This window comes from Aphelocoma coerulescens, chromosome 2 (genome assembly GCF_041296385.1).
Source record: "Aphelocoma coerulescens isolate FSJ_1873_10779 chromosome 2, UR_Acoe_1.0, whole genome shotgun sequence".
Lineage (NCBI taxonomy): Eukaryota > Metazoa > Chordata > Aves > Passeriformes > Corvidae > Aphelocoma > Aphelocoma coerulescens.
Window position 1 is genome coordinate 128559313 of NC_091015.1, and position 26684 is coordinate 128585996.

Here is a 26684-nt window from a genome sequence, read left to right on the forward strand (position 1 = left end):
CAGGCTAGTAAATCATTCTTAAAAGAAAAGAAACGTTGAAAGATAAGCTTACTTGTTCTTTGTTTCTCTCAACCAAGCCTCCAATGGACCTTAGAAGCCGCTTACAGTGAATTTTTGGAGTTCAAGATGTTTTTTTGGCTGTTGATGGCACAAGACAATCTTTTTTGCCTCTCAGACTAACAGGCTTTTATTTAGCTGTAACTTTTAGAGGAGGCTCACTCCCCTCATGATGCTCGCTCTGGGGCACAGGGGCACTCGCTTCCCGACACCCCGCCGCGTCCCCTGCCCCACCTCGTCCCCGGCACAGCCTCCCTCGGCGCGGCGCTCCCTTCTCCAGCCGGAGGAGCTGCTCCCGCCGAGCCGCCGGGCCGGGGCCGTCCCCCGCTCTCTCGCTCGCCCCGCTGTCCACCACATGCAAATGTTCCCCGGCAGCAGGAAGTCCCCGGGCTGCGAACCAACCGCGGGCCGCGCCCCGCCCGCGCAGCGAGAGCAGCGCTCCGGCCCCGCGCTCGGCGCCCGGGACGGCCCGCTCCGCGCCCCGGCGCGCACCCTGCAGTCCGCTCGCTGCCGCTCAACTTGCGCACCCGGGAAAGTAAGTGCCTTCTCCCGGGAGCGGCGGGGGGCGGTGGTCCCGGCTTACCCCGCTTGTCCCGCGGGGCGCCGCGGGGGTGCCCGGCCGCGCTGTCTCCGCGCCCCCGCCCCGGCGCGGCGCGGTGCGGTGCGGCGGGACCGGGCGCTTTCCGGGAGGCTCCCCCTCGCTTCTGCCCCGCGAGGAGGTGCCGCTGCCGCCCGACCTGCCCGGTAGGACTGGATGGGGTCTTAAGGGAAATAACCGCGTTTGGGATAAAATAATCATTCTCAAAAGCATGATTAATCTCATACCCCTTTGCCTGTCGTCTGGCTGTGATCCGGAGGGCTCGGGTGCCTTCTGGCTGTTTCGTGCCGGGGGGCGTGTGAAATTAGCTGGCTAAAGTCTGCAGTCGGCGTTTCAAGCCGAAATGATAGCCTTGACTGAGGTGAGGTGATGTGGTCCCTGGGTATCCCTTCTTACACTGTTTTTTTCCTAGGAGCGTAATTTCTGGTGCGTTCTACAAGTTAAAGCCTCTTCCTCTTAACTGTATGTTCAAATGTGCTTGGAATTAAATGAAAGATGAGAAAATGGTATTGTGATGTTTGGAGCACAGTTTTTCTTGCAGATTACTATTGTAGTCTGTAGGTACTGTATGCCTAAGGAACGGTCGTGAAGGGTTTTCTCCTTACAATTTTAGTTTAGGAGCTGATGCTGTACCTTCAGTAAAGCATTTAAGAGCTTTCTATTGAAACTGCATCTTTCAAGTGTTTGCGGTGAATGGGCTGGCAAAAACTCATCTTGTTGCCTTGCTCCCCTCTATTGGCCCTAAAGACCAAAGGGATTAACACTTAAAACTTGTTTAGCCAGATCATATTTCTGCGGATATACATAGGGAGCACAAAGCTGGTTTCATCTGAAACCCCTAATCGATATCCCATCTCCTGCCTTTCGTTCCCGCCTTTGAAGAAAGAGAAACACTCTGACCAATCTTAATGTATTTTGGGACATCATAATACAAATTGAAAATTAAAATTTTTAAGCTTGATCCCATCAAATACCTGTAAGACTTTTGCAATTTGGAAATGGTAATGTTAGTTGAAAGTATCTGTAAAGTACAAGTGCCACATAGATAAATCTGCACTCAATACAGTATCGCTGTAGAGTTAAAACAAAAAGCAGAAGATAGGTGTTGAGAAATTGCAAAGCTACATTGGGAAAATTGTTTTACCAAAGCTCAGTTTTACCAAAAGGAGAGTCAAATTTTGTGTGGATTGTTTCCAACCCAACAGTGAGGGCAGAATAGGTGTTATCTCTTTAATACGTGCTATCAACAGCACTGAAAGTATAGTTGAGAAAAAAATCAAATCGTTTTCTCTGAAAAAGTAGTAACAGGCTAGAAATCAGTTAGATACTGTTAATAGGGTGTTGTGGAATCTTGGACAAGGATTGAAATTAATGAACTCTGAGATCAAAAGATGTCTCATTCTATGGATCTCCTCTGAGATTTAAAGCTTTTTTTCTTTCTCTGTTTCACCTTCGTGAGCTACAGACTAGTTAGGAAAGAATTATTTATTTAATAACATAAAAATTTATTTTAATTGTGTGCTGTTGGCATATATTATTCTTTTTAACCGTGCTGACATTGGATGATCATCTTTGTACTGTAGCTCGCTGACTTCAAGTTATTCTGCTTTTCCCTATTTTTAAGTAAATAAGGGTTTTTTCCTTATAGAAATATACAGAAGACATGGTAAGGTTTAGACCTTCCTTTTTAAACCCCTTAACCAGTGGAGTTGTGCAATGATTCTTTCTGACAAAGCAATCAATTGTGAAACTTTACAATACAAAGTCAAACCCTGTTGCCTTCAAGTTGTTTAATACTATGGGGTTTAATGTTACCCTTTCAAGAGAGTTTCCATAAATGTGAAATTATTCATTGCAGGTATTTATGAACAGATAGCATTTACGAATCTAAAAGTAACTATTTCATAATACTTTTCCCCCCAATTTATCCATGTAATTGAAATGACCTCTCTTCCTATGGCCTTTTTGACTCCTGTAAGCTAAATGGCATCACAGAACAGCAAGTGTTGCAGGAAACAGTTCCTGTAACAGGCAATGAAAACAAGTCCAAGGTCCTCCTGGCTCAGCTTAGTACCTGTTCTTCAGTGGGGCGTCTCACCAAACCAGAGATGCTACATCTGGTCCTTCTTGGGGGCATATCAGGAAGCAACATTGACCTCTCTGTAGTTATTTGGGAAAGTTACAGAACTGCCATATTTAATCTCAGATGTGGTTCCATTTCTATCACAAAAAGGAGATGTTTGCCTACCTCTACTTTGCATTTCATTATGGATCATCATGGGAATCTTTGAGGTTTTGGGATGAACACATGTCGATCATGAGACAATTTTTATTTTTGTCAAAGAGTTTGGTGATCTGGGAAGGGGATGAGATCTTTCCTCCTTTCCATATGTGCATATTCTGAGTAACTGCGAAAGTTTTTTTCTTCTGTCAAGGGAGTTGTAAAGTCATTTTTACTCTTGGGGAGTCTCTCAGGGAGACTTTTGCAAAACTGAGTGAACACAGGAGACAAGCACATGGGGAATAACTAACTACCTAACCAACGTAACTAATTGAAGGGGTGGGCATTAGGTATAATCCAGGATTCCTAGCACACTGCTCTAGTAGCATAGCTGTACACAGAGGTGGATGTCTGCTGCCACAGAGATCCCAGAAGGATATGAGCTGTCATGTGCTAATGCAAGGGATGGGAGGAGAATCTGTGGGCTGGGGATCCTGAGGGTTGTGTGAGCTTTATGTGCAGGGAGTGATACTTCCTTTTGAAGCTATGGAGCCCAGTGTGTAAATAATTACACCAAACCATGTGACTATTAAGCAGTGTTTATTATAATTTTGCCTCTGTAGGATTTCCATCTCTAAGCAAAAAGGCTTTGTTCTATAGAAAAACCAGTTGCCCAGCTGAGAATTAGGATTTTTTTCTCCTGTTGATCGTATTCCTGCTTCCTGTTTCTCCCATTTATTTCTATCCCTCTTTAATGAGAGTGTAGGAGTGCTAGAGATGGTATAATAAGAAAGAACTCCAGACTTACTAAGCCATACCACAGGAAACTATAGGTAAAAAAATAAAACTGCATTTGTATGAAAACAATCTTTAGTGATGCATACAGGATGAAGGAGTCTGCCACCCTGTAAACAGTAATGGTGCCTTCTCAAAGAAGTCAGCCTGTACTAATAAAAGACAAATGCAATGTAACTGTCCTTAGTGTGACTATTCCTAGTTTGAACTTCATTGTCCTTCAGGGAGGATGGAAAGGTCTGTGTTTTCATATTTATTTTTGCCTGATTCAGATACATTTCCTGTTGACATTGTCACTAAATGCTGTCATTTCCGAGACTGAATTATTCACATTTGAGTTCAGCATCTTTCCTGAAAAATATGGGTTCATGGAACAAAACGTGAAGGCAGAACTCATCTTGTGCTGGAATAATTTCCTCCAAATATTTATGAGATACTTGTATTTGTTTTGAGCCCTAAAGAACTAGTCATCGAGGTAAATAGATCAGTTACTTCTGTCAGGCTGACATCAGAAGAGAGATGGTATTTTGACAGCAATACTTTGCTGGGGAGAAAAGGAGGAGGACACTAGGGAAAGGTGGAGGGGGTAATGGGTAAATCTCACTTTTCTGGCTTGTTAAAAGAGTGGACTAGTACCGTTCAGACCAGAATTTGCTCTCCCTTAGGTCAGCATTGCCTATCTTTTTCAAACTGCTGGCATCTCTAGTATCTACAACTGGTTCCTGTGTTTGCGCAGCACGCTTGTCTTACGTCTTCAGTTCAAAGGACTCAAATGATAAACAGTCTGAACAAAGTGTCCTTCTTCCTCTATGGCCTCTGCTGCATGTGGCAGGAGGCTACTTCTTCCTGTGGCTGATATACTGTAGAATTTCTTACTTTAATTTGCAAAGGCCAGCTGTGATAGGAAATAGTGCAATCTTAAACTGGAGCACGTGATAGTTCACCAAAGGCATTGAAGTACGGGATACAGCTACTCTTCTGGAATGGCACTTCTTGCAGTTTTCTCTGTTTTAAAGGGCTGCTCTAAGTATGGAAATGATAAAATTTTTAAGGCAATTGATTCCCTCTGGGATGTGCTTTTAGCTTTTCCTTTGTTGATTTAACAAAAGCTGTTTCAGGAAGTTAATCAAAAGAAGCATAATCTGTTAAGTGGGCTTTCTGATGTGGAATCCACATTCTATTGCTTTTTTTCATGTTTCCTTCATTTCCTTCATTCCTTCATTAGTTTGTACAGATAGGTGTATACAAACCTGTTTAATTTTTTTTTTATGAAATCTTATTCAAGTTTTATCTTAGGTTCAAACTGAAGCAATATAGTATCCCAGGAATTAGTACAGAAGTATATTTGACTGCTAAGCAGGTTTTCTTATTCCATGTATGACTGTACTAGGGGCTTAGAACAAAATTAATACCAAAAGTTAAAGAATATGTTTGAGTGAATTCCTGTGTTGTGGTAACACATTTATAAATCAGTAGGTCTGACCTATGACTAAGTTCTACTGTATTCAGACAAAGAGAATATTTCCTGGTAGTATCAACTGAGTAGGGAAAGATCTGAATACTAGCATATCTATTGCATATATTGAAATTGCCTGCTCGAGTATCCCTTGCCAGAATCATGAGGTTTATATTCATTAGATGCAGTGGACAGAAATGGTTTTCTCCAGGGCAGCCCCAACCTTACCATGTGTTTTGATGGACTTTTAAAACCCTTCAGTGAGTACTAAATGCCTTGGGGAGCTGTGATTCAGGTGTGAGTGGACAAGAACTGGAGAACCAGGGTTAAGAGATCCCCAGAGCTGGTGTTAATGTCACTGAGGAAGTGAAAGTTTTTAGTAAACAAACAGGAAGGGGATGGGCAGGAGAAAGAGGAAATCCTATATGGGATGTTCTGTGTTCAACTTGTTCAAAATACATTGCAAGAGTCGTTTGAATGTACTGTTGTGATGTAGCAGAATGTGCAAATGGGATTCAAAGTACATTTTTGTAACTCCAAACTTACCATTGCAAAAGATGTGCTAAACTGTGCAAAGGCTGGAGGAAGCATTGCAGCCCTTGAGGGGTGTTGGAAAACCTGCCTTTTAAGCAACTCTTCTGCTGTATTGCTGGTGTGGCACTTTGTCCTCCTTTTTCTGTCCAGCTGTGTTTGCATTGTCTTCGAGAGAGATTGCAGTGGCTCTCCTGGCACCAGTGGAGACGCACCAAGTCATACTGAGGTGAATTCTAAGCTCATTTCTCTTGGGATGTGAATGGCCTGACTGATGGTTTCTGCTAGGCAGGCAGTACGCAGCAGTGGTCCCACTATGCCTGACTAGGAGAGCTTGCCTCTTCTCAAAATCTCCTGCTAAATTTCCTTGGGAGCAGTTCCCCTCTCTCTGCCATAATGCTTACCACTGTTTCCAAAAAGGTCCTCGACCCACATTGCCTCAAATGTCTTCATCAGTAATAATGTGCTATTTGTTTGGGACTTTTTCTCCCCAGTTTCCTGGAAAAATCCATGTTTCAGTCTTTATCCTACTGCAGGAGTACTCCCTGCCACTGTTTCCTTTTTCTCTTCTCCCATCATTCTTTTTTCTTTGCCAACATCATTCTTCTGTTTCCTTCTCTCCAGCTTTGTCTTCAGGACTGTCAGTGGTATAAACTGTTTATTTCATCTCTTGATTAAGACATCTGCAGCAAATTTTCTTTTCCCTTTCTGTAAGAGTAAGCCTTAGCACCTTTCATAATCCAATTATCATTTGTAGACTACTTGTGCTATCTTATCAGTGAATACTCATCCAGAAATATGTACTCTCAGACTCTTGAAGAGATATGAGGTCCAGTGGACTACCAACCTGGCAGTCCTGACATGGTCCTCAAAGTATTTTAAGGTTGGGCCTTGTTTAAGAGCAACTTTGTACTTCTGTAGGTGGTCAGCAAGATTCTTCTGTGTAGAGTATATTTTATGTATAGGTGTAATTGATCTTTAGAGACAGCTAATTGCTGTTTGACACATCTGGTTTAAAATTGTGACCTCAAACTGACTTAAAACGGGTTTCTGTCTTGAAAATGGTCAGTGTGGATTGTCCCCTGCCCCTTTGTCTGCCCTTCTGTGATGCTGCTTTGACCTTCTCTGGTCAAGTTTCATTTCTGTTGCATGCAGGTTTTTGTGTGCTGTGCACATGTAAAAGGTTTTTGAGCCAGCGTTGACCCTCCTTGTAAACACCTCTGGTTCAGGGAAGCAGAGCATGGATTTATCGGCATGTGTGCTGGCCTGTGGAGAAGAAGCCAAGGCTTGGTATTGTGGGGAAGTGGTGCTGAGACAACAGCTCTTGCTCCAGGATTGCTGTTCTGTACTCATTGGCGTTGGTGTGCCCCGTACACGGACCCCACAGAAAGTGAAACGTTAGAAATTTAGCTTTGAGGAGGCAGTGCAAGTTTAGAAGAACCTGGTTCTATGGAGCTGGCACCAGCAGAAAAGGGTTTGGGCTGGTAGAGTGAACAAGTGGGAGAAAGGTGCTTCAGGTAAGGTACTTCTGTTCTTAATGGAGCATTTAAGCAAGGCTACAAGTGTCAAAAATGCATTTGAGTAGTTTATTCAAATCATATGTATTGGGCTAGGTTTGGATGAGTGGAAGGTCCTTTCCCTCCTCCTGCAATGAAAGCAGGTGGTTTGTATGGTATGACACAGGAAAGTAATTTCTCCTTTGAGAACAGAGTATGTAGGTTTATTACATGTTCTGTATCTTGTCATACTGATTGAGAATATATGCTTTCCTAGGGACTATAATGGTCTCTACCCAATTAGTTATTATCCTTTACATTCTTATTTGACTGTTTTTCTCTTTTTGTGTCTTTGCTTCTGCAGTCTTCCTGCTTAATTTGTTTCTCAGTATCAACCCCAATTCTGGTTTCTTAGGGATTTTGACCTCCTCTCTGACACTATTTCTCATATGGTTTTTGTTGTCTGGAACAAACTTGATAAACTGAAACAAACTTGGATAACCATTGCAAACACTGATTTGGTTTAGTTCTTGCTTTGAAAGTTATCAGCATGGGCCATAAGTGCCGAAGTTACATTTAAACATTGGGGCTTGTGCACAGTCTAAGGCAGTTTTTCAAAGCATAGCATAATCACATGTCCTGCCTGTGAGCTGCATACTTGAGTAATGTGGAGTTACAAAGGTTATAAACTTTAATGAGCAGCCAGTATGGTTGTAATAATAGTGCCGTGAAATTCTTGCAGTCTGCAGTATGAATGTGAAAATAATTATTGTCATGGACCTCCAGTTTACCGTGAGTCTACCTCTACTAGAATTATTGTGAGTGCTGGCCTACTTTTTAAGATCTGTGTCCTCCACTTTGTGCAGAAAGTCCTGGTGTGAGTCTCTTGAAATCTTTGAGCTCCTGCAAACTGTGTGCTGTCACTTACAGGATCAGAGCCTGGTTCGGGGAAACTTGCTATGGTTGTAACTGCTAGGTCTTCATCTGCTATTGATTGACCATTTAGCAGGACTAGAAACAACAGAAAATACTAAGTGCTGCACGATCCATTAGTGATATATTGTGAATACAAAAATGTTGGTTGTTTTAGAGTGAGAAAACAAGAAATATCAAGGCAAAGTTAAAATAGTAGCAGAAGTCAAATTATGAATCAGTTTTTGGAAATGAAATAGATTAGCATATTGAAGAAATGAAACATGAATCTTTAAATCAGTCCCCTAGTCAGATCTTCTGTTTAGTATGGAATAATTTCTCTCAAATATAAAAGAACTCTAATCAAGTTAATATACTTGCATAACTGTATCCTGGTAATGTGGGAAAGTGTTCATTCTTGCCCTTGAGAAAGATCATCTGCAAAGACATACCTGTGTTTAAAATGGAGGTTCTCCCTTAGAACCTTTAAAGCAGGAACAGTCAAGTGAACTCTCACACCAGGTTTTCACAAGCTTTCCTTAGAAGAGAGCTTCCAGATTCTCACTCTCACTCCTCTATGAAAATGGAAAGCATGTAAAATATTTTTAATTTTGGTTAACTTTAGAGAAACTTCTTATTCATGCCTGTGTGTGCAACAAATGTGAAAAACATGCTCAGAAACCTGGATGTGAATTCTTACATTCATTCAGTGACATGTTTCCTTCAGTGAGGTATTTCCTTTTACACTCTTATTGCCACCCCAGCTTGAGCATGTAGTTTCACAAGAGTTTAGTTAGAGCGGGCTTCCCTCTTCACATGACAGGTTTTCAGACCTGAATTTGTGACATTTTGCAGCCCCTCAGGATATGTTTGGTAGACTTAAAAGAAGTCTACTTGTATCTATTAAAAAAACCCTCTGATCTCAAGGACTTAATCTAAAAACCTCCAAAAATTGCTAGTCATGGAACTGTTTTAATTCTATTTATCATTTTTGCAGCAAAGTGTCAGTTCAGATGATATCCTTTAGTGCCACTCCACCTGTGCCAAATTGCAACAGTTGCTTGAAACAGTTACTAAGCTGGGTGAGAAACCAACTGGTACATTCCTAGTTTAGATTCATGCCCTTGAAGGAATATAATTACCACAGAGTTTAAAATTAAGTAAAATAAATGGGTTATAAATAGTCTTCTGTGAAGTGCCAGAACCTGGAGGATGTTCTTACACCCTTGAAGTTAAGGGAGATTCTGCTCCTTAACAACAGTGAGAACAAGACAAGGTGGTTCCTCCTGTAGATACTTAAACAGTTAGTGCTGAATGCTGGTCTAGTATCCCTGTAAAGATTAAACAGCAAAAAAATTCCATTTCTGCCAGTGTAATTTAGTGGCACTAGATTTGACATGTTTGGGGTTTTTTTTGTGTTTTTTTTTTTTTTTTTTTTTTTTTTTTGAGAACTCTTGCAATTTCCTCTTGCAACTTGAGCAAACTTGTCCAATGTTTGCAAACTTTCAGGAGGAACTGCACTCTGAGTGTTAGCTCAAGTCAACATGAATGATTTAACCCCAAATTTTTGCCTAAGCATAGAATTCATTCGTGAATCCATATTACGTACTTGAATAATATGTACATACATACATACATATTATGATGTCCTATGGTTCAGGAGAGTTCTGTGTATATCTAGTGCTGTGCAGCTAATGAAACACAATACAATCTGCTGGAGAAGTAACTTATTTTTTACAATTTAAATGTATGCTGGTGTTTGAAGATAGTGAAAAAAAATCTGTTTCTCTTTGTGAAATTCAGTGCTTTGGACATATGCTCAAGACATAATGTGATGCTATTATAATATGAATGCTATGTTTTAGTTGCAAGTTTAGTCATGAGTACATATCAGCATTCAAACATGACAGCAGATAAAGAAGCCGTCTGACCAATGAAGCAGAATGGCAAATGCAGCATGGGGGAAAGTAATATGAGTTACACAGTGGCAAGGCTATTACAGTTAGGATCCATTGACAAAGAAGTTATTCTGCCCTGATTTAGCCATAACTGTCTTAATCCATGTTGAAAGCAGATTGTAGAATGCATGAAACCAGGTAAAGTTTGTAAAAATTGATTTATTCCCTGGGGATATGGTTACCAGAATTTGAAAGAACAAAAGCTAATATGCACTAATGTTCTGTTCCCCGTTTCTCTCTTTTATTAAACACACTGAAAATAGAAGATAAATCAAAAGGAGAAGAGGCATGCTTTCTATGAGACCACCCTCAAAACCTTCATCAGGGCTTGCTGGCTATGAATTTGCTGTCATCCATCATTTTTTTATTGGCATGTTGAGGGATTTGGACAGGCTGGATTGATGGCTTGAGGTGAATTGTATGAGGTTCAATAAGACCAAATACTGGATGCTACCCTTGGGTCCCAACAACCACACACGGCACTACAGGCTGGGGGCAGAGAGGCTGGAAAGTGGCTTGGCAGAAGAGGACCTGTTGGTGCTGGTCAGCAGCCAGCCGAACATAAGCCAGCCTGTGCCCAGGTGGCCAAGAAGGCCAATGGCATCCTGGCCTGTATCAGCAACAGTGTGGCCAGCAGGACTAGGGTAGAGATTGTTCCCCTGTACTCGGCACTGGTGAGGCCACACCTCAAATCCTGTGTTCAGTTTTAGGCCCCTCATTACAGGAAGGACTTTGAGGTGCTGGAACAAGTCCAGAGAAGGCCAATGGAGCTGGGGAAGGGTCTGGAGCACAAGTCCTGTGAGGAGTTGCTGAGGGAGCTGGGGCTATTTAGTCTGGAGGAGTTTCAGAGGAGACCTTATCACACTGCAATGTCCTGAAAAAAGGTTGTGTCCAGGTAGAGGTTGATCTCTTCCTCCAAGCAACAAGTGACAGGACATGAGGAAATTTCTTCAAGTTGTGCCAGAGGAGATTTAGATTGGATATTGGGAAAAATTTCTTCACTGTAAGTGTGGTCAGGTGTTAGAACAGGCTGCCCAGGGCAGTGGCAGAATCTCCATCCCTGAAAGTATTCAAAATACCTCTCTAAATGTGGCAGTTGGTGACATAGTTTGGACTTGATCATCCTAGATGATTTCCAACTTTAACAATTCTATTATTTTATGTCATGATAATTTCATTATGTTCATGATCTGCATTTTATTTGTAAATATAACAATGAGTTTGTATTACCGGCACACTTCAAAGCAAGAGAGCACATCTGCAATATAGTCTTTATTGGCAACAATATATTTAACTAGTTGAAGGCCACATTCATAAATAACTATCCTGTCCCCTTAGTCATGGTAGCTATTAATAATTTGCTTCAACAGGAGTCCCATCAATACATTTGCCCGGGCATGTGAAGGTTGAGCATTAGGCTGCCTCACTTGAAGGAGACACAAGTTTCAAGTATCAGCTGCTACCTGCAAATCTACCTTCCTTTGCACCTTCTGGAGAGGGCAGACAGGGTAACACATTTCGGCTGAAGAGCTCATTGGGGTGCAGCCTGGTGATGATTTCCCAAACTCATTAAAAGTCAGCAAATTGTTTGCTTTGTCCCCTGTTGTCTTCTGAGGCTCAGTGAAAACAGGGAGAAGCTCTCATTTCTCTTTCATGTCTCATGTTGTAAATGCAGGCATGGGGCACTGCTCAGTAATACTCAGATGATTTGTGTGGCTGTGCCTTTGCTTTCCAATACATTGATGAGTATATTGAAATCAACACCTGAGTAAAGCCGCTGTGGGCATGAACCGGCCCTTCTGGACTGACATAGAAGCTCTGGTGTCACACCTCTCAACTGCACCTTGTTTTGGGAGACAAAGTGTTTGTCTCTGAAGGAGAAGGGGAGGGTGAATAGCTGGCTAAGTACTGTTGGGAGAGAGGAAGGATAGTTCCCAGATCTATGTTCTCCAAAGAAGCTGTGTGAAGCTTGTCCTGTCCTTCCATCATGTCAGTTGTTATGAGGATGAAGACCTTTGGCCTACTCCTGGACCTCGCTCCAACACCTTCTTGTTTTTATGGGTAGTTTCTCATTTTCCTATGCCACACTTACTGCTCTAATCACTAAAAAGGGAGTGGAGCAGGATCCTTATCCTAGTGGCAGACGTAGATATACATAAAGTGCAGGGCAAATACAGACTACTGAAGATTTAGCACACTGCCATTATTGGCCAAAGTCATCAATTTAAAGCTGAAAATAATGGTATGTGAGTCATAGATACACTCAGCTTGGAAAGTAGATGTAGTCCTTGGGGTTTTGCTAGCTGGACTGGGACACTTCCTAATAGTTAGGAAGAATGTTGATCCTTTTCAGTGTAGTGGTTTGGCCAAATTTTCATTTGGAAATGGAGATTTGGTTGTATGAAGCTGCTGTTTGTCATTACTGAGGGTTTTTTCCAGTCAAGAAAATGACATTTTTACTTATAGTTTGCATTACACTTTTAAATCTTTAAGGTATTTTGGGAACCTTTGCTTTAGGTTGGTTAACATGTTGGCACAGCTTTTCTGTTCCATGTCATATGATCCTTTTGAAGAATTTGATAGAGGTATTTATTCTGTTATGTCAAATTAAGATGTTATTTGACCTTTTCCCCTATCTTCAGAAGATATAGTACAGTGGAAAAAAGTTGAGGAAATGGAAGATGTGGTTGCCTGAGGGCTGGCAAAGTGAATTAATTCATTGTTGATATTGATTCAAAATTCTGGAGGATGCAGTTGAGGCAAATGATTGTAATAAAACGAAGCAAGTATTATAAGGTCAGAAAACAGATGTTATATTAATGTAAGACTTGGTTTAAAATTAGTGCCAAAAATACTAACTACATGAATCTGGAGCATTTTTATAATATATAAAGTCTATTATGCGCTGTTAGCAAAATTACAATCTTTTGTGGATTAACTTTCTTGTGTTTTGGTAATTTTTTTCTTCAGTTGAATAAAGAAGGATCAGTAGTTTGTACAAAAAAGGCTTCATTTCAATGTGATGCTTTGTTTCAGAATTTTATTTTCATCCTTCTGAAAGCATTTTAATATCATTAGACTACTACAGTGTCATTATTTTCAGTGTTTCTTGCTGATTTTTATTTATTGTCTTTTTTAAACCACTGCCAAAATTCCTGCATGAAACCAAGCTTTTAACTAATCTAGACAAAACTGTAGTGAATTTACAGAAAGATAGAAGATTTTTTTTTTCTTGGACAAAGCTTCCCACCCCTGTTAGAGCTACCTTTCATGTCATCAACTATGATGATATTTATTGTATATGTTATGCTGTCATTTATGAGCTCCAACAAAGACTGTGTATTTTAGCCAAGCACTGAATAAAGTTACCCTTTCTTTGGACACTTAAAGGAAAGACAGGCAAAGGTTGGAAAGTGCCATTTGAATATAGAAAAATGTTTACTTTGATAGAATTCGTTTTACCAAAGCACTCCTTCCTATTGGAAGTTTGAGATGAGATAACTTAAGTCACTTATTTGCCATTTAGTATAGCAGTGTGTTAGTTCATGTTGGTTAATGCATTGCTAAAAAGCCTCATCTAGTCAGTAAAAAAAAAAATAAATTTAAATGGGGTAGTATAGGAAAAAAAGGGGTTTTGTTATATGATATGACTGTGGTGCTCAGTATGGGTCTGCCTTTTCCAGAAACACATCAATGCAGCATCAGTACGGCAACTCCAGATATTTTATCTCACCAAAAGTTTTTGGTTCTTATGTCAACTGCTGGGGGATTTTTGCTGTATGACCTCTCCTGTCCTGTGAAGACAGGCTGAGAGAGGTGGTGTTGTTCAGCCTGGAGAAGAGAAGGCTCCAGGGAGCAGCCTTCCAGTACCTTCAGGGGGCCTACAACAGAGCTTATTTTTATAAGGGCATGGAGTGATAGGACATGGGGAAATGGCTTTAAACTGACAGAGGGCAGGTTTAGATTAGATATTAGGAAGAAAGTCTGTACTGCGAGGGCAGTGAGGCCCTGGCACAGGTTGCCCAGAGAAGCTGTGCCTGCTCCATCCTGGGGAATGTTCAAGGCTGGGTTGGATGGGGCTCTGAGTAACCTGGTCTAGTGGAAGGTGTCCTTGCTCGCAGCAGGGGGCTTGGAATGAGATGATCTCGAAGGTCCCTTCCAATGCAAACCATTCTGTTGATTCTAATACACAGTCCACTTCCAATATAGTTGTATGGCAGCACACTTTTTGGCCCTGTTGTACTTGAATTTTTGTTTTAAGGAAGTGGACTTGAGTTATGAATGTTGCAGAGTCCTAACCCCTCATTTCAATACGAAGGCAAATGTGGGAAAGAAAAACAGGACACCAAAGGGTGGAGGAATGGGTGGTGAGAATTTCAATGAGAACAGTAGTCAGCTTGGTAAAGGATTCAGGAAAGGTGTCTGCCAACCCAGACTGGTTTAGTTGGACTGAGATATTTGTGCATTTATGTTGGGAATCAGGGCTCTGAAAAGGAGAGGCAGAAATGCTGGTGCAGGGCTCAAAACTGAGCGTTGCAGAGGAAGTCAAAATGTGATGGATTTATGGGTATAGTAGGAATGCAGGTATTTGGGAGCATGAAGGTGGTACAGTGATACTTCCTGTAACTGATGTAGGAAAGCATAAAAATAATCTGAGATAGCATGGACAAAGTAGAATTTGTCTTGGTCTCAATTGCTAAGGAAGGAATTGTGAAAGAAGCGGAACAGGGGGAAGTGCAGCAGACAGGAACCAGTACCACTCTCTTGGCAGGACCACTTTCTGTTGCCTGGTGTTACATTGAGACTTTTTAAAAATACTTTCATTTGCAATGAAAAAATATGAGGCCCCTTGTGACATTAAGAGGCATTAGAAACACACAGGTGGCTGAGAATATCGGTCATGACGAATAGTCTGGGAAAATAATGGGGAGAAATTTAATATCAGGGTGTAAGAGAACACCACTGGAGATAGGAAAGTCTGCTGTGAGAATAGTTTCTCATTACAAAAAATGAGGCAAACCTGGATGTCTTATTGGATGGCCAGATGATTATAAAAGGCCAATGTGATCAAAGTGTGAAAATCATAAATTAATTTCTGGGATTTACTGAGTGATGTGTTCCTGTAGATGGAAGAAATAGTATATTTCTATTTGCTTCATACTATTTGCTTCAAGGCATTGCTGAAAATCATCTTGAAACACCTGGGCAACTCCAGCCTCCTGTACTAAGGAGGAATGAGTTCAAAGTGAAACAGATGTGGAGAAGGGCTGCTAGGATAACCAGTGGAAGTGGAAAAAACTGAGAGGGTTTTGTCTTTAAAGTCTGGAAAAGAGGCTGAAAAAGATCTGACTTTTTCCTAATCTCCCAAGAGTATGTCTCCAAAACATTTTTAAGACTGGGACTTACAAGACAGCTTCTAAGCCACGCTGAATGAGGTTCTGAAACCTTTCAGCAATAATATCTTGTTCTTCCCCACCATCAACCATTAATCTCTCTAAAAATGGCTCATGGCAAACTCTCTTCTGAGGTTGTGCAATGTGATTGTGCTGCCTAGAACAGGTCTGCCTTTCCCAGGGAGTAATTTGTAGTCCTTTGCTCTAATCGTGGTTGATAAACTAGATAGCTATGTTGTCTTGCAATGACAGACATGCACCCTTGACAAATTTGAGGGATTGAAGTAAGTGAGACCAGGTTTGAGGAAATTTTACAATAACATGCTTGGTGCATACTTTTCCACCACAGTAATGTTGGTTACACTGGGGATTAACTTGTTTCTGTTTTTGACCTGTTTGTATAGATATGTATGTCAAAATATTATTTTAGCTTTGTCTCACCTTTTCCACAAAGAAGATTAAAGCAGTTAAAAGAATCTCCCCCATTATTTTTCCATTTCCTTTTAAATGCTGGCAGCTGGGCTACGGCTTCTCACGTCTCAGGAGCAGTGGGGGTCTACACAGAGCAAATCTGTCATAGCCAAACACTGAGTAGATTCAGGTTATCCATGCTCATTTTCATATGTATTTCAGGGAGCACATGGTGATCTGTGCCCCTGTGTGTATACGCCCATGTGTATGTGTATCAGGTAAGGGATAAATTCCATTTGGGAGACACAGAGATGAGGTGATCCAGACCTACTGAAATAAGCTGAATTTTAAAAGATATGAAAATACACGAGGCAACGATTGACTGAGACACACACAACCATTTTGGCAGAAGGGCAAGAGATGAAGAAACTGCTTAAGTTCCCCTAGTTAGCTGCCAGTGCAAAAACAAGATGTAGGAAGTGAAACAGGCTCAAAATGAAAGCTGACCCCAGATTTCTGTATTTGCATGAGCCTAATTTGATGAAAGTTATCAGACAGTCAGGACTTACAGTAAAATTGAAATGTGTATCTATAGATAATATTATATATTATTAAATTCATATATAGCTATAGATATATATGATGAATTGCAGGTATAGGAATAAGGCTGAACAAGCTCAAATCTCATCATTTTTGAGACTGGCAAGGAACAGGAAACCACTTCTCTTCAGTTGCTCTACAGTTAATGCTTTTGCATTGCTCCTAAGGGCAAATAATTTATTTTTGTCACTTATTCTCACTCTGGTCTAGTGGCAAGTCTTCACTGGCACAAATATGTATAGAGCAGTACTGATATGCCATTGCTGAGCTTTACTACCTCTAGTTAAACTCCTGCTCTGTATTTCTTGGCAGTTGCTTTGCCATGTGATGATGATGGGTCAGAAATGAATCCAGGTTTCCCAGAAGTAGTCCTCCTCATAGTCCCAATAACAGAGATAAAGGAGATTCTTGCAACACTTGGGTAGCACAGGTGATGTGGAAGCAGATCAACATAAAGTGGAAGTAAGCACTGAAGGTTAAAGTAAATGCAGTCCTTACCTTCAAGATTTTTCCCATTTTTTTTCCACAGAATTATAAATTTGAACTGTTGATTGAAGGATGAGGTTCTGAGAAAGCAGGTGTTTGTGTCCTTGAGCAGAGCAGGCTTATGGTCCTTCCTACCCAGCAGTTTTAATCTAAGTTGATTACTCTGAGTTTCAAGACACTTCTGCCGTGACCTTGAGGGAAATGCACAGGAGTTCAGGAGATCTGATGAAGGCATCACTGTGTTACCTCTGACTATAAATTGTGAAGTAGCAACAAACCAACTGGCATTGGAGGCCAGAATGAAACATGTAAAACAGAGGAGGGCAAATGTATTATTCACAATTTTAAAAAGAGGTATTAAAAATAAAACTGTTTACTCCTCTGCTCTCTAAACTGCTTTAAAGCTCCAGGTGTGAAACCAGTTGTGTTTTTATATATAGATGTAAACAGACGCTTCCTGTTCTTTGGTTCAGAAGTTTAAATATGAAGCAATATTCAAGACTCAGAGTGAGTTGGGGGTCTGAATTTTTTTTTTCTTATTCTTATGCATAAGAAATTTGTGGCTTAAGAGTTTACTCTTCATACTCAATTGAATACAAATTTATTTTACTTATGTACCTGTTAAAATACTTACGTATATATCTGTTAAAACCCTAAGCCATATAGAGCATTGGTGTTTAGATACATGATTACTGACCTTTTGAACAACAGATATTTATTGGATAAAATACATATTTATTGATAAAATAGAGCTCATATGCTCAGTGTTGTAGTTCTAATTATTTTAAAAGTTACTTTATTGTTGGAAAAGCCAAAGTATAATCTGTGAAGATTTGAGAATCATTTTCATGAAGACATGATTTTGATCAAGAAAAGACCAGACATGTCAGGTGGGTTTTTTAGGAAATAATTTCTAATGTGCACCATATATGTTATATGTAACAAAATCACAAGGAAGAGAATGGTTATGAACACAAACAAAATGAAAAATGAGATCATCTTTGTAGATGATCCAAAGGGTAAGCACTGGGAGGAAATGAAACCTCAAATGCTGCTGATGGTGGATGGAAAGGTGGTGGTCACCCGAAACTTGACTGCTTTCAGTAGGAAGTATTGTGACTTTAGACACATTACTCTGCTGAAAGTGTAGAAAAAGTCATGTAAAGCAATTCTGCTTTGGGGACAGACAGCAGCTATTAACCCTGGAAGAATCCTGCATTACTTTATGACTTCCACTCCCCCCAAACCATTCTGGAATTAAGACCCAAGTGCTGTAATAGCAAGATGAAATAGGGGATTCAGAGGGAAAATTGAAGGCAAATGTAGACATCAAAATCAGTGTCTTTGAAAAACCTGCTGCAGAGGCTCTGTGTGATAGCCCTTATGGATGCCCCTGTGGCTTTTTGAAGGGTGCCTGAGGTTAGATTTTTGTCACCATGCTGCACCATGTTAACCTAAGTACTTGTGTTTACCTTTTAGCCATGAACTACAGTATGCTCTTTGTTAAAGGAGAAGCTGTTACTTTTTTAGATATCGATTTATAAAGTTTAGCAGCCATGTTAGATAGAATTTCTTTTATTTCAGCGTTTATCATTCATGTCTAGAGGTGTGGACAGGACAATAAACGAAAAGCAAGAATATGAAGTAGTGTCTCCTTTATTGCAGAGCTGCTGGAATGGGAAACATCTGAGTAGGGACTGGCAGCATTTTCTCTGATGTATCAATTATTTTAGTCTCTGATAAAGAATAATGGAGTTTGGTTTGTAGTGATGCTGTGCTCTCTGTATGGCTCTTTGCTTACTGTATTCCCTTTCTCTTTTTATCTGCACAAAACACTTCCTTGTGACACAGCAACAGAGCACTAGGCAAATAAACGTTTTACACCAAGTGAAATATTTAATTTATGCATGAATGAACTTCCCCCTCCCTGCACTGGCATTTTAGTTAGGTCAGGATCCCACTCCTGAAGTAGTTGCCCACATGCTAAGCTGTAATCCGTGTTGTGGAGCAGAATTGGAGTGCAAGAATGGGGCTGCTTTGGGAGGATAAAGTGTGGGGCTTACCTTTAGGTAAACTCTTGTTATGGAGTGGCTCCTATTCAACGTTCAGTCCTTGGGTTTATACTGGAGTAAAAGGGGCAATAACCCCCTTGAACCAGCTACGGGCTTCAGCACCAACTCTTGGGGCTTTTTGCTCGTGTAGAACTAGCTAAGTCCTGTGGGGACTGTGGATTTCCATCTCTATGAGGAAAAGAACCCAGAAAAAACAGTTCTTCATGCTGAGGCTCAGGACCTTCTTTTTGTTTGAAGTCATCACAAGGGTTATCTCACAAACTGTGCTTGTGTGATTTCCCATGACATCAGGTAAACTTCCGTGTGATTTCAAAGCACCTCTACATAGGCATTACTGATCCGTTGTTATTACTGTCATAAACAAATGCCAACCTTGACCTTATCAGCACAGCCTCACAGCAGGTTTAACTTACAGCTGTTCATGTGCTTTCAGCTGCAGGAAAAAAATCTGAGTAAAAATGCTTTTCTCTGAGTTTACACTGGCACTGAGCATGCTGCAGTCTCTAAAGATGTGCTCAGCTTTCTTACAGGACTAGGGAAAGGGATTTTTGGCTGACAACTAAGATCAAATTACTTCATGCCCTCCACTTCAGCTGTTTGTTCTGTAGAAGCAGAACTATTCAAGAACAAAAAGGTTAGCACTTAAGTGGATAAATACCTGATCTTGCAGATACAGCAGGTAATTAAACACTGGGCTTCCTGATGTCTAGGGTGAGTTTGCAAACACTAGTCTGCCTGTGGGTGTATAGAAATTTCCTATGAACCATTAATGACAGAACAAGAGTCATCTATATACCCATTTATAAATAAATAAAATAAATTTAAAAATCCTTCTCAGTATTGCAAAACAACTAGTATGTAACCCACATGGAGCTAAGCGTTAAAAAAATTAAAGCATTAAAATTCAGCATTAAAGATATTTGCTTCTAAGGGAAGCTCCTGCATGAAGATGTGCTCCAGTGCTTTTAAGTAAGTATGGAAACACTGAAACGTTGATGCTCAGGAAGAGGAAACTCTATTCTCTGCCTGATCAGTGCCTATTGACTTTCTGTAGGGTTCCTTTTATTCCAAGAGAAGACGAGAAGGGAAGCAATGGGTTCTAATGCTGCTTTAAACCAGTATCACAGTTCAGTCCATCACTGCTGAAATCTTAGGGGCATCCAAGACTTGTTGGCAGTAGGTGACAGATAATTTGCAGAAATGATAGGAGGGGAATATTTAGAAGAAAACAGCCTGTGGGTAGGACAGTGCGTGAGTCATTATGTAGTGCTTCCTCAGTGGCAGGATAGGACATTAAATGAAGATGATGTTGGAAGTTGAGACTTGCCATGTGGGACTGCTTGTTGCCTTGGTTTATTTTTGTAATCAGTTAGGACTGTGTTTATCATAGGTATTGTTACAAAAGTGTGAGTCTTAATATGAACCCAGACCAGTCTGGTTAATATTTGTACCTGCAGGGAGGTACAAATTCACTGTCCCATTGAAATAGTTGTGTCTGCCAGTGAACACTTCTACTACTACTTTACCTGTTCACTATGATGACCTCTGCTATCCTAGAAATGAAGGTAAAAGTGGGATGAGAGTGTTACAATCTGCTTTAGCTTCTCCAGCTGTGTTTGTTTACTTGAGCCCATGTTTGCGCTGAGCTCTTATTTTAGGTTTTACATTGTTGTTCAAAGAACTGGCTTTAAAGATTAATTAGGGCAGGGGGGAGTGAGACTGTGTGCCTGCAAGGGAAAATGTGACTGTGAACCTAGCATTAGAGCACTGACCTGAAAGGAGGGAGAGAGGAAGGAAGGAGAGGCTTGAAAAGCATTCATAGTGGATTCTTTGAAGAGTAAGTATAATTACTCTCCTCAGAGGGAGGAATGTAGAGATAATGTTGCATATATGTTTGCTGGAGTACTGTGTAATTGTATCATGGGGTTAGCAGCCAGGTTCCAGTCATGTAGATGCTAACAGCTGTATCTCATCTGATTTAGCATGGATGCACATCCTTAGAGAAGGACTAGCCTTCTAAATTATACTGAAAAAGAAATAGTTGTGTGGTGATTTGCCATCACTGGCACACACATAGGCTATTTTAGGCTGCTGTAACATGCATGTGTGAACAAGGAGATGCATTACTGAAGGTCACAGTAGCAGCGTGTCTGCCATGGATCTGGGACTGCACAAGTCATCAGCCTCATGTGAGGCTGATATTTGAATCAGAGCTCCCTGCTAGACTGGCATCTGCAAAATGAAGTGGGGAGATACAGTCATTGCTAGTTCCAGCTCCAGTTCTCGTAATTTGGACAGGAATTTTTTCCAATGTCTTCCAAAACTGTCTTTTCTTCAAAATATACAGATAAAAGCTATCACTACAGTAATTGCATTTTTGTTATATCTATTCCAAAGCTCAGAGAAGTATCAGAAAGATATAAGGGGTTTAGGCAGGGAAGGGTAGACTGGGGAGAAAGTATAAAATCTGAAGATGTGGAAATGGTAAATAACTATTTACTTCATCTGTGGGTTGAGATGAGGTTGTTTCTTTGCTTTGCAACAGAAAAGAGCTGTAGGTGTGTGGGCCTAACCTTCAGTGGTTTTTCCCATGAGCTGTTTGTGTATGAAAAGGAAGCACATTTTTACTATGTAGCCCAGATGATTTCATGGGAAAGGGCTTGGACGGCACAATGATTTTGTTTAATACCTTTTTTATTTCAACAGGAAATATGGGATGTATAAAATCAAAAAGGAAAGAGAATCTGCATGGAGATGGGCTAGATTTGAAGAATCAACCAGTACGTAAAACTGAACGAACTATTTATGTGAGGGATCCAACGTCCAATAAACAGCAAAGGCCAGTAAGTAGATAGTCTCAGGAGAGAATTCCTGTAGCAAGAACAAAGCATGACTGGCATAACTTAAATTTCAATCCAAAGCATATGCATGGAGAAATTCAAATGATCATTAATCCACAACTGGGCTTTTAGTGTTGTGCAGTACACCCTCAATGAATTAGTACCTAGAGGAATAAAAATTAAAACATGGTGGTTTGCTACTTTATGTTTGTCATAAAAAAATGTTTTCTGCATTAAAAAAAGTAACTTGGCAGTGCTTGAGGAGATATAATTATGTCTGTAGAAGAATCCTAGATGACATTAGAAAACCTGAATTAGTTTAGATCCGTTTTTAAAAGCATCAGTGTTGGGTTTTTAATAGCTGTGGGATCCAGGTGTTGGTTATTCCATTCAAAGGCTGAAGTAATCATGGGTGATTCTTTACCAGCTCTAGTCAACTTTGCTCATTGAAGGCCACTACTCGGCCTTGCATGAGGTGTGTAGGTAAGGATGGGAGGGGAGGGTGCAGTGGTGAAGGGAGCAGCATGGTGCTGCGGGAGGAACAGGCTAATGTGTTCCATGTGTGCTGTCTGGCACTGGAAAGGGAGGGTGCTGGGACTGGGAATCCTGCTGGGTACCAAGAGGGTTTGCTAATTTGCAGCGTGACTGGTACCTTTTTTTTCCCCCATCTTCTCTGCTGTGCTGAGGAAACCATGTCTCCTGACTGCCCTTGTTCAGGGACCTGCTCTCTGCGGGTGTGAATGGCTCCCTTCTCTCCTCTCTCACCAGCTGACACAGTGAACTCAGTGTGCTCTCAGCCAATGAACATACATCACAAACTACCTTTTCTTTTTTTAATTACTCTTTTATTTTTCTTGCACAGTCTTAGTGGAATAACCATGCTTGTAGTTCTTTAGCATGACAGCTACATGATAATAAGTCTCCTGCTTAAGTGCCTTACCTAAAGCCTCTTCAGCAGAAGTCTCAAAGCTGTGAATTTCCTCCCCACAGCTTGTGCCGTACCTTCACAAGGTCTGAGCTACTCAATTTAAAATCTAGAGGGGACTTACTTTATTTTTATATTGTCTTATAAATAATATATGTTTATATATAATATGTATTTTGAACAATGGTGGGGAAAAATCCAAGGATTTCCTTTTAATTTAAGACATATGGGATGATACCAAGGCAGCTGTATAGTATGTAATTGTAATTTAAGATCATCACAAAGATCTAAAACTGCTTAACTAAAGACATATTTTATTGTAGGCAAATGCAGAAGCACAGCTCTTACCAGGACAGAGGTTTGTCAGTCAAGGTATGTTTCTGTAGAAATCTCACACCTGCATACAGTGGCCATGTCAGCCTGCAAAGTGATGTGAACTTGCCTTTGTCTTTCTACTTTTGTAGACACAGAGGAGCATGGAGTCATTGTTGTAGCTTTGTATCCCTATGAAGGCATTCATGAAGAGGACTTGTCCTTCAAAAAAGGAGAAAAACTGAAAGTGATTGAGGAGTAAGTATGACAATGTTGGTTGTATTGCAGATTTTCTTTGGCCTCATCTGATTCCCTCTGCAGAGCTTTGATCTCCTACTCATATCATGGGTGTATGAGTGATAAGTGAGCTCCCTTACATGTGATAATACAAATGCTTTATGGAGTTGTTCCAGGTTGGATGGGACTTTGAGCAACCTGCTGCAGTGGAAGGCATCCCTGCCCATGACAGAAATGATCTTTAAGGTCCCTTCTAACCCAAACTGTTCTTGAATCTATGATTCTGGGTTGGCAGCTGCCCTCAGTAACAGTGACCAAACATTGATCCAGTGGACACAATGGCTTCTCAGGGGCTTGACTTCAGAGGAAAGGCTGTGCATCTCTCTCCAGCCCGGGCAAATCTCTCAGCAGACTAGAACCTAAATAACGATTTATAATTTTTCTTTCCTGTGGATACCACTGTTTCTGTTTTTCAGATCCGGAGAATGGTGGAGAGCAAAATCTCTCACAACAAGAAAAGAAGGTTTCATTCCCAGCAACTATGTAGCAAAAGTAAACACCCTGGAAACAGAAGAGTAAGTTCTCCTAGTCCCCAAATACTGGCAAGCTTCTTCCCCCCGGTGGTGTATCCTTCGTGTGTGGGGAAAGAGGTGGTTCTAACTCTTTGAAATACTTTTCAGATGGTTCTTCAAAGACATAACCCGAAAAGATGCTGAAAGACAACTCCTGGCTCCTGGAAATGGTCCTGGAGCTTTCCTTATCAGAGAAAGTGAAACATTAAAAGGTAGGGTTTGGGGTGGGTTACTTTGGGTTTGATATAGAGATAAAACGATGCAGTCAGTGTACACAAAAATTGGCATCAGGTGGCACTGGGTGTGGAGCAGTCGCAGTGCATCCTATTGTGTGAATTTTCTGCACTTCTGTAGGAGTGAGAAGAATGAGAAAATTACCAGAAAAAGAGAGAAGAGAGTTGCAGGCTAACACCCAAAGTTGCAATAAGGGTGGAAAAAAAAGTGTATGTGTGTGATTACACTCACAACAGCGATGGATGAAGTGGCATCTTTTCTCTTCTTAATGTTTGTGACTCCTTTACTGAAAGACATATTACTGTAATAGTAGCTGCTGCATTCTATAGTCTTCCATTATTGGGTCTGTATCCATTGCTACAAGTTTAAAATTGTAGTTAGTGCATAATGAGGGTTTTCATTTCTACGGTGTAGTGGGATTCTTTTCAGAAAGCTTTTTAGTAAAATTTTGTGCTGTAAACAGAGCACTTTGGGCTGAAAAGTTTAGTGGAGTCTCCAGGCTCTTCAGCTGGGACTTTGAGGAGAGCATGGGAAGTCCTGCCCCAGCCTCTGGACTCTGACAGTAGTCTGGATGGATATTCCAGCTGGATGCTGTAACACTGCATCTTCCAGGGGAAGACATGTGAAGCCTTTCAGCAGATCATGTCTCTCCACTCCACAGGGTAGCTTTTTTGGCCCTAGTGCTTGACTAGGTATCACTCTGTAATGGGCCCAATATCATTGTGCTCTCAGCTGAAGACGCCTAAATGAAGTTCTCAAAGGAAAACTCCTAAATTCTACATGGTGTGCTGAGAGCAAGGCAAAGAACCCCCCAGTATCACTGGCAATGTGTGTGAGGAGAGATAAGGGGGTAAGATGGTTTCTTGTCCTTTGAAAATGGACAAGAATTGCACAAGTAGAAGAAACAAAGTGCTGTAGCTAAGGGTAGATGCTCTCCTGCCCTAATTGGAATCCCAGATGATGTTAAGCTCTGTAGGACTGCCTAGGGACCAACAGATCTAGCAGATCAACAGATCTGCTGTCCCTCCTGCATGCCTCAAGCCATCTCCAAACTCTCCTTTTGCTAGCTGGCCCATGACAACCAGCATGTTCCTTTTTCAAAATGCTGATCTCCAAATTTCAGCTTCTGTTTGAGTAAGGTCACAGCCTTGGACTTGCTCTCCCAGCCACTTCTACTCAAGCTGGGGGACTTTCCGCAGAACTGGGCACTGAATGTGGAGCTGCCTGGAATATGAAACGTGTGAATTTGTTGAATAAGATTGAAAAAGAAAGTGTGACTGTAAGCATTTTGGTGACTGGTTCAGGGCTGGCTATTGGCTAACTTCCTCCTGTTCATTGCAAAATGCTTTTTGAGGAAATAAGGGAGTAAAAAGAAAAGCAGACAGCATGGCAATTTTCTTAGGCTCAACTGTGCATGTGTGGACAATGCAGATTTTTGCTATGTGTTAATGATCATTCCTTCTTTATCCACAGGCAGCTATTCTCTCTCCATACGAGACTATGATCCGGACCATGGCGACGTTATTAAGCACTACAAAATCAGGAGTCTAGACAATGGAGGATTTTACATCTCTCCAAGAATAACTTTTCCTAACATCAATGATATGATCAAGCATTATCAAAGTAAGTTAGATCAGTTAGTGAATTACTTAATAGATTGCAGTCATTATTTCCTGTGAAGGAAAATAAATGCTTTCTTCTTTTGTTTCAAAGCTTTTCTTTTTTCTTTTTTTTTTTTTCCTAAATAACTTGGGCATGCATGTTATCAAATAGAAAGTAAAACTGATTGGAACCCAAGTATTGTTGTTATCACAACCAGACCTAATGATGGTTGCTCTGTGGCATACCATTGTGAAATGAAGACTGGCTTTATAAAACAATTCATCAAACTTAGGGTGACGTGAAGCTATAATAAGAATTGCCTGCCTTGTAAATAATATTTTATTTAAGAGTAATTTTTTATTCCTAATTAGCAGAAATACATATAGACTTCTGAATGTCATCTTGTACCTGGTGTTGAGTGTGAAACTGGTTTTATTTTTCCTGAAAATGTATTGGTTTAATTATTTATTTTTAAAGGAAGAAATATTCCATATACTTCAAAGAAATAAAATTGCACCCACATAGAATGCACATATTTAAAAAAACAAATGGGGGGAAGAGGAAGGGACAAGCCTACCTGTGTTTTAGCTGCAAAACTGTCTTCTCATTCTGCATAACCTCCTGCTGGATAGCTCCAAAATACAGGTTTTTTATCTTGTAACTGGGAAGAAAGACAAGACAAAAAAAGGTAGGACATAAAATCACATAGTGATTTTTCAAAGCCATTCTGAGGACGTGGCCATGAAATTTTTCTGAATAGTTAGCTGTGTGTGCTAGGTGTTCAGCACAGCTGGAAAGCCTGAGAATTATTCAACATTTATATAAAAGCCATAGCTGGTCAGTGTATGGAGAAAAAATAATGTTGACCTACTTATGCTTGCATGCACATCTGTCTGAAATCATGTTGCCAGAAAATTTAATGACAAATTCAGAATACAGGTCCCAAACCTGACTCCAATGTGCATCTTAATCAACA

General features: G+C 40.6%; 1 protein-coding gene across 3 annotated transcripts in view; it reads left to right on the top strand.

Annotated features, from left to right (window-relative positions):
• Positions 1–432: 432 nt before the first annotated feature.
• LYN (LYN proto-oncogene, Src family tyrosine kinase) overlaps positions 433–26684 on the top strand; it is a 50620-nt gene continuing 24368 nt past the window's right edge. The window contains exons 1-7 of one of the 3 annotated variants that reach the window (XM_069004765.1): positions 433–592; positions 21693–21766; positions 23075–23123; positions 23216–23321; positions 23777–23875; positions 23981–24084; positions 25580–25729. In XM_069004765.1, coding sequence (XP_068860866.1) covers positions 21698–21766; positions 23075–23123; positions 23216–23321; positions 23777–23875; positions 23981–24084; positions 25580–25729 — 577 coding nt within the window. In that variant the 5' untranslated portion in view covers positions 433–592; positions 21693–21697. Of the gene's footprint in view, positions 593–782; positions 802–21692; positions 21830–23074; positions 23124–23215; positions 23322–23776; positions 23876–23980; positions 24085–25579; positions 25730–26684 lie in introns of those variants that run through there. The other 2 variants (XM_069004763.1, XM_069004764.1) reach the window with 2 other exon arrangements.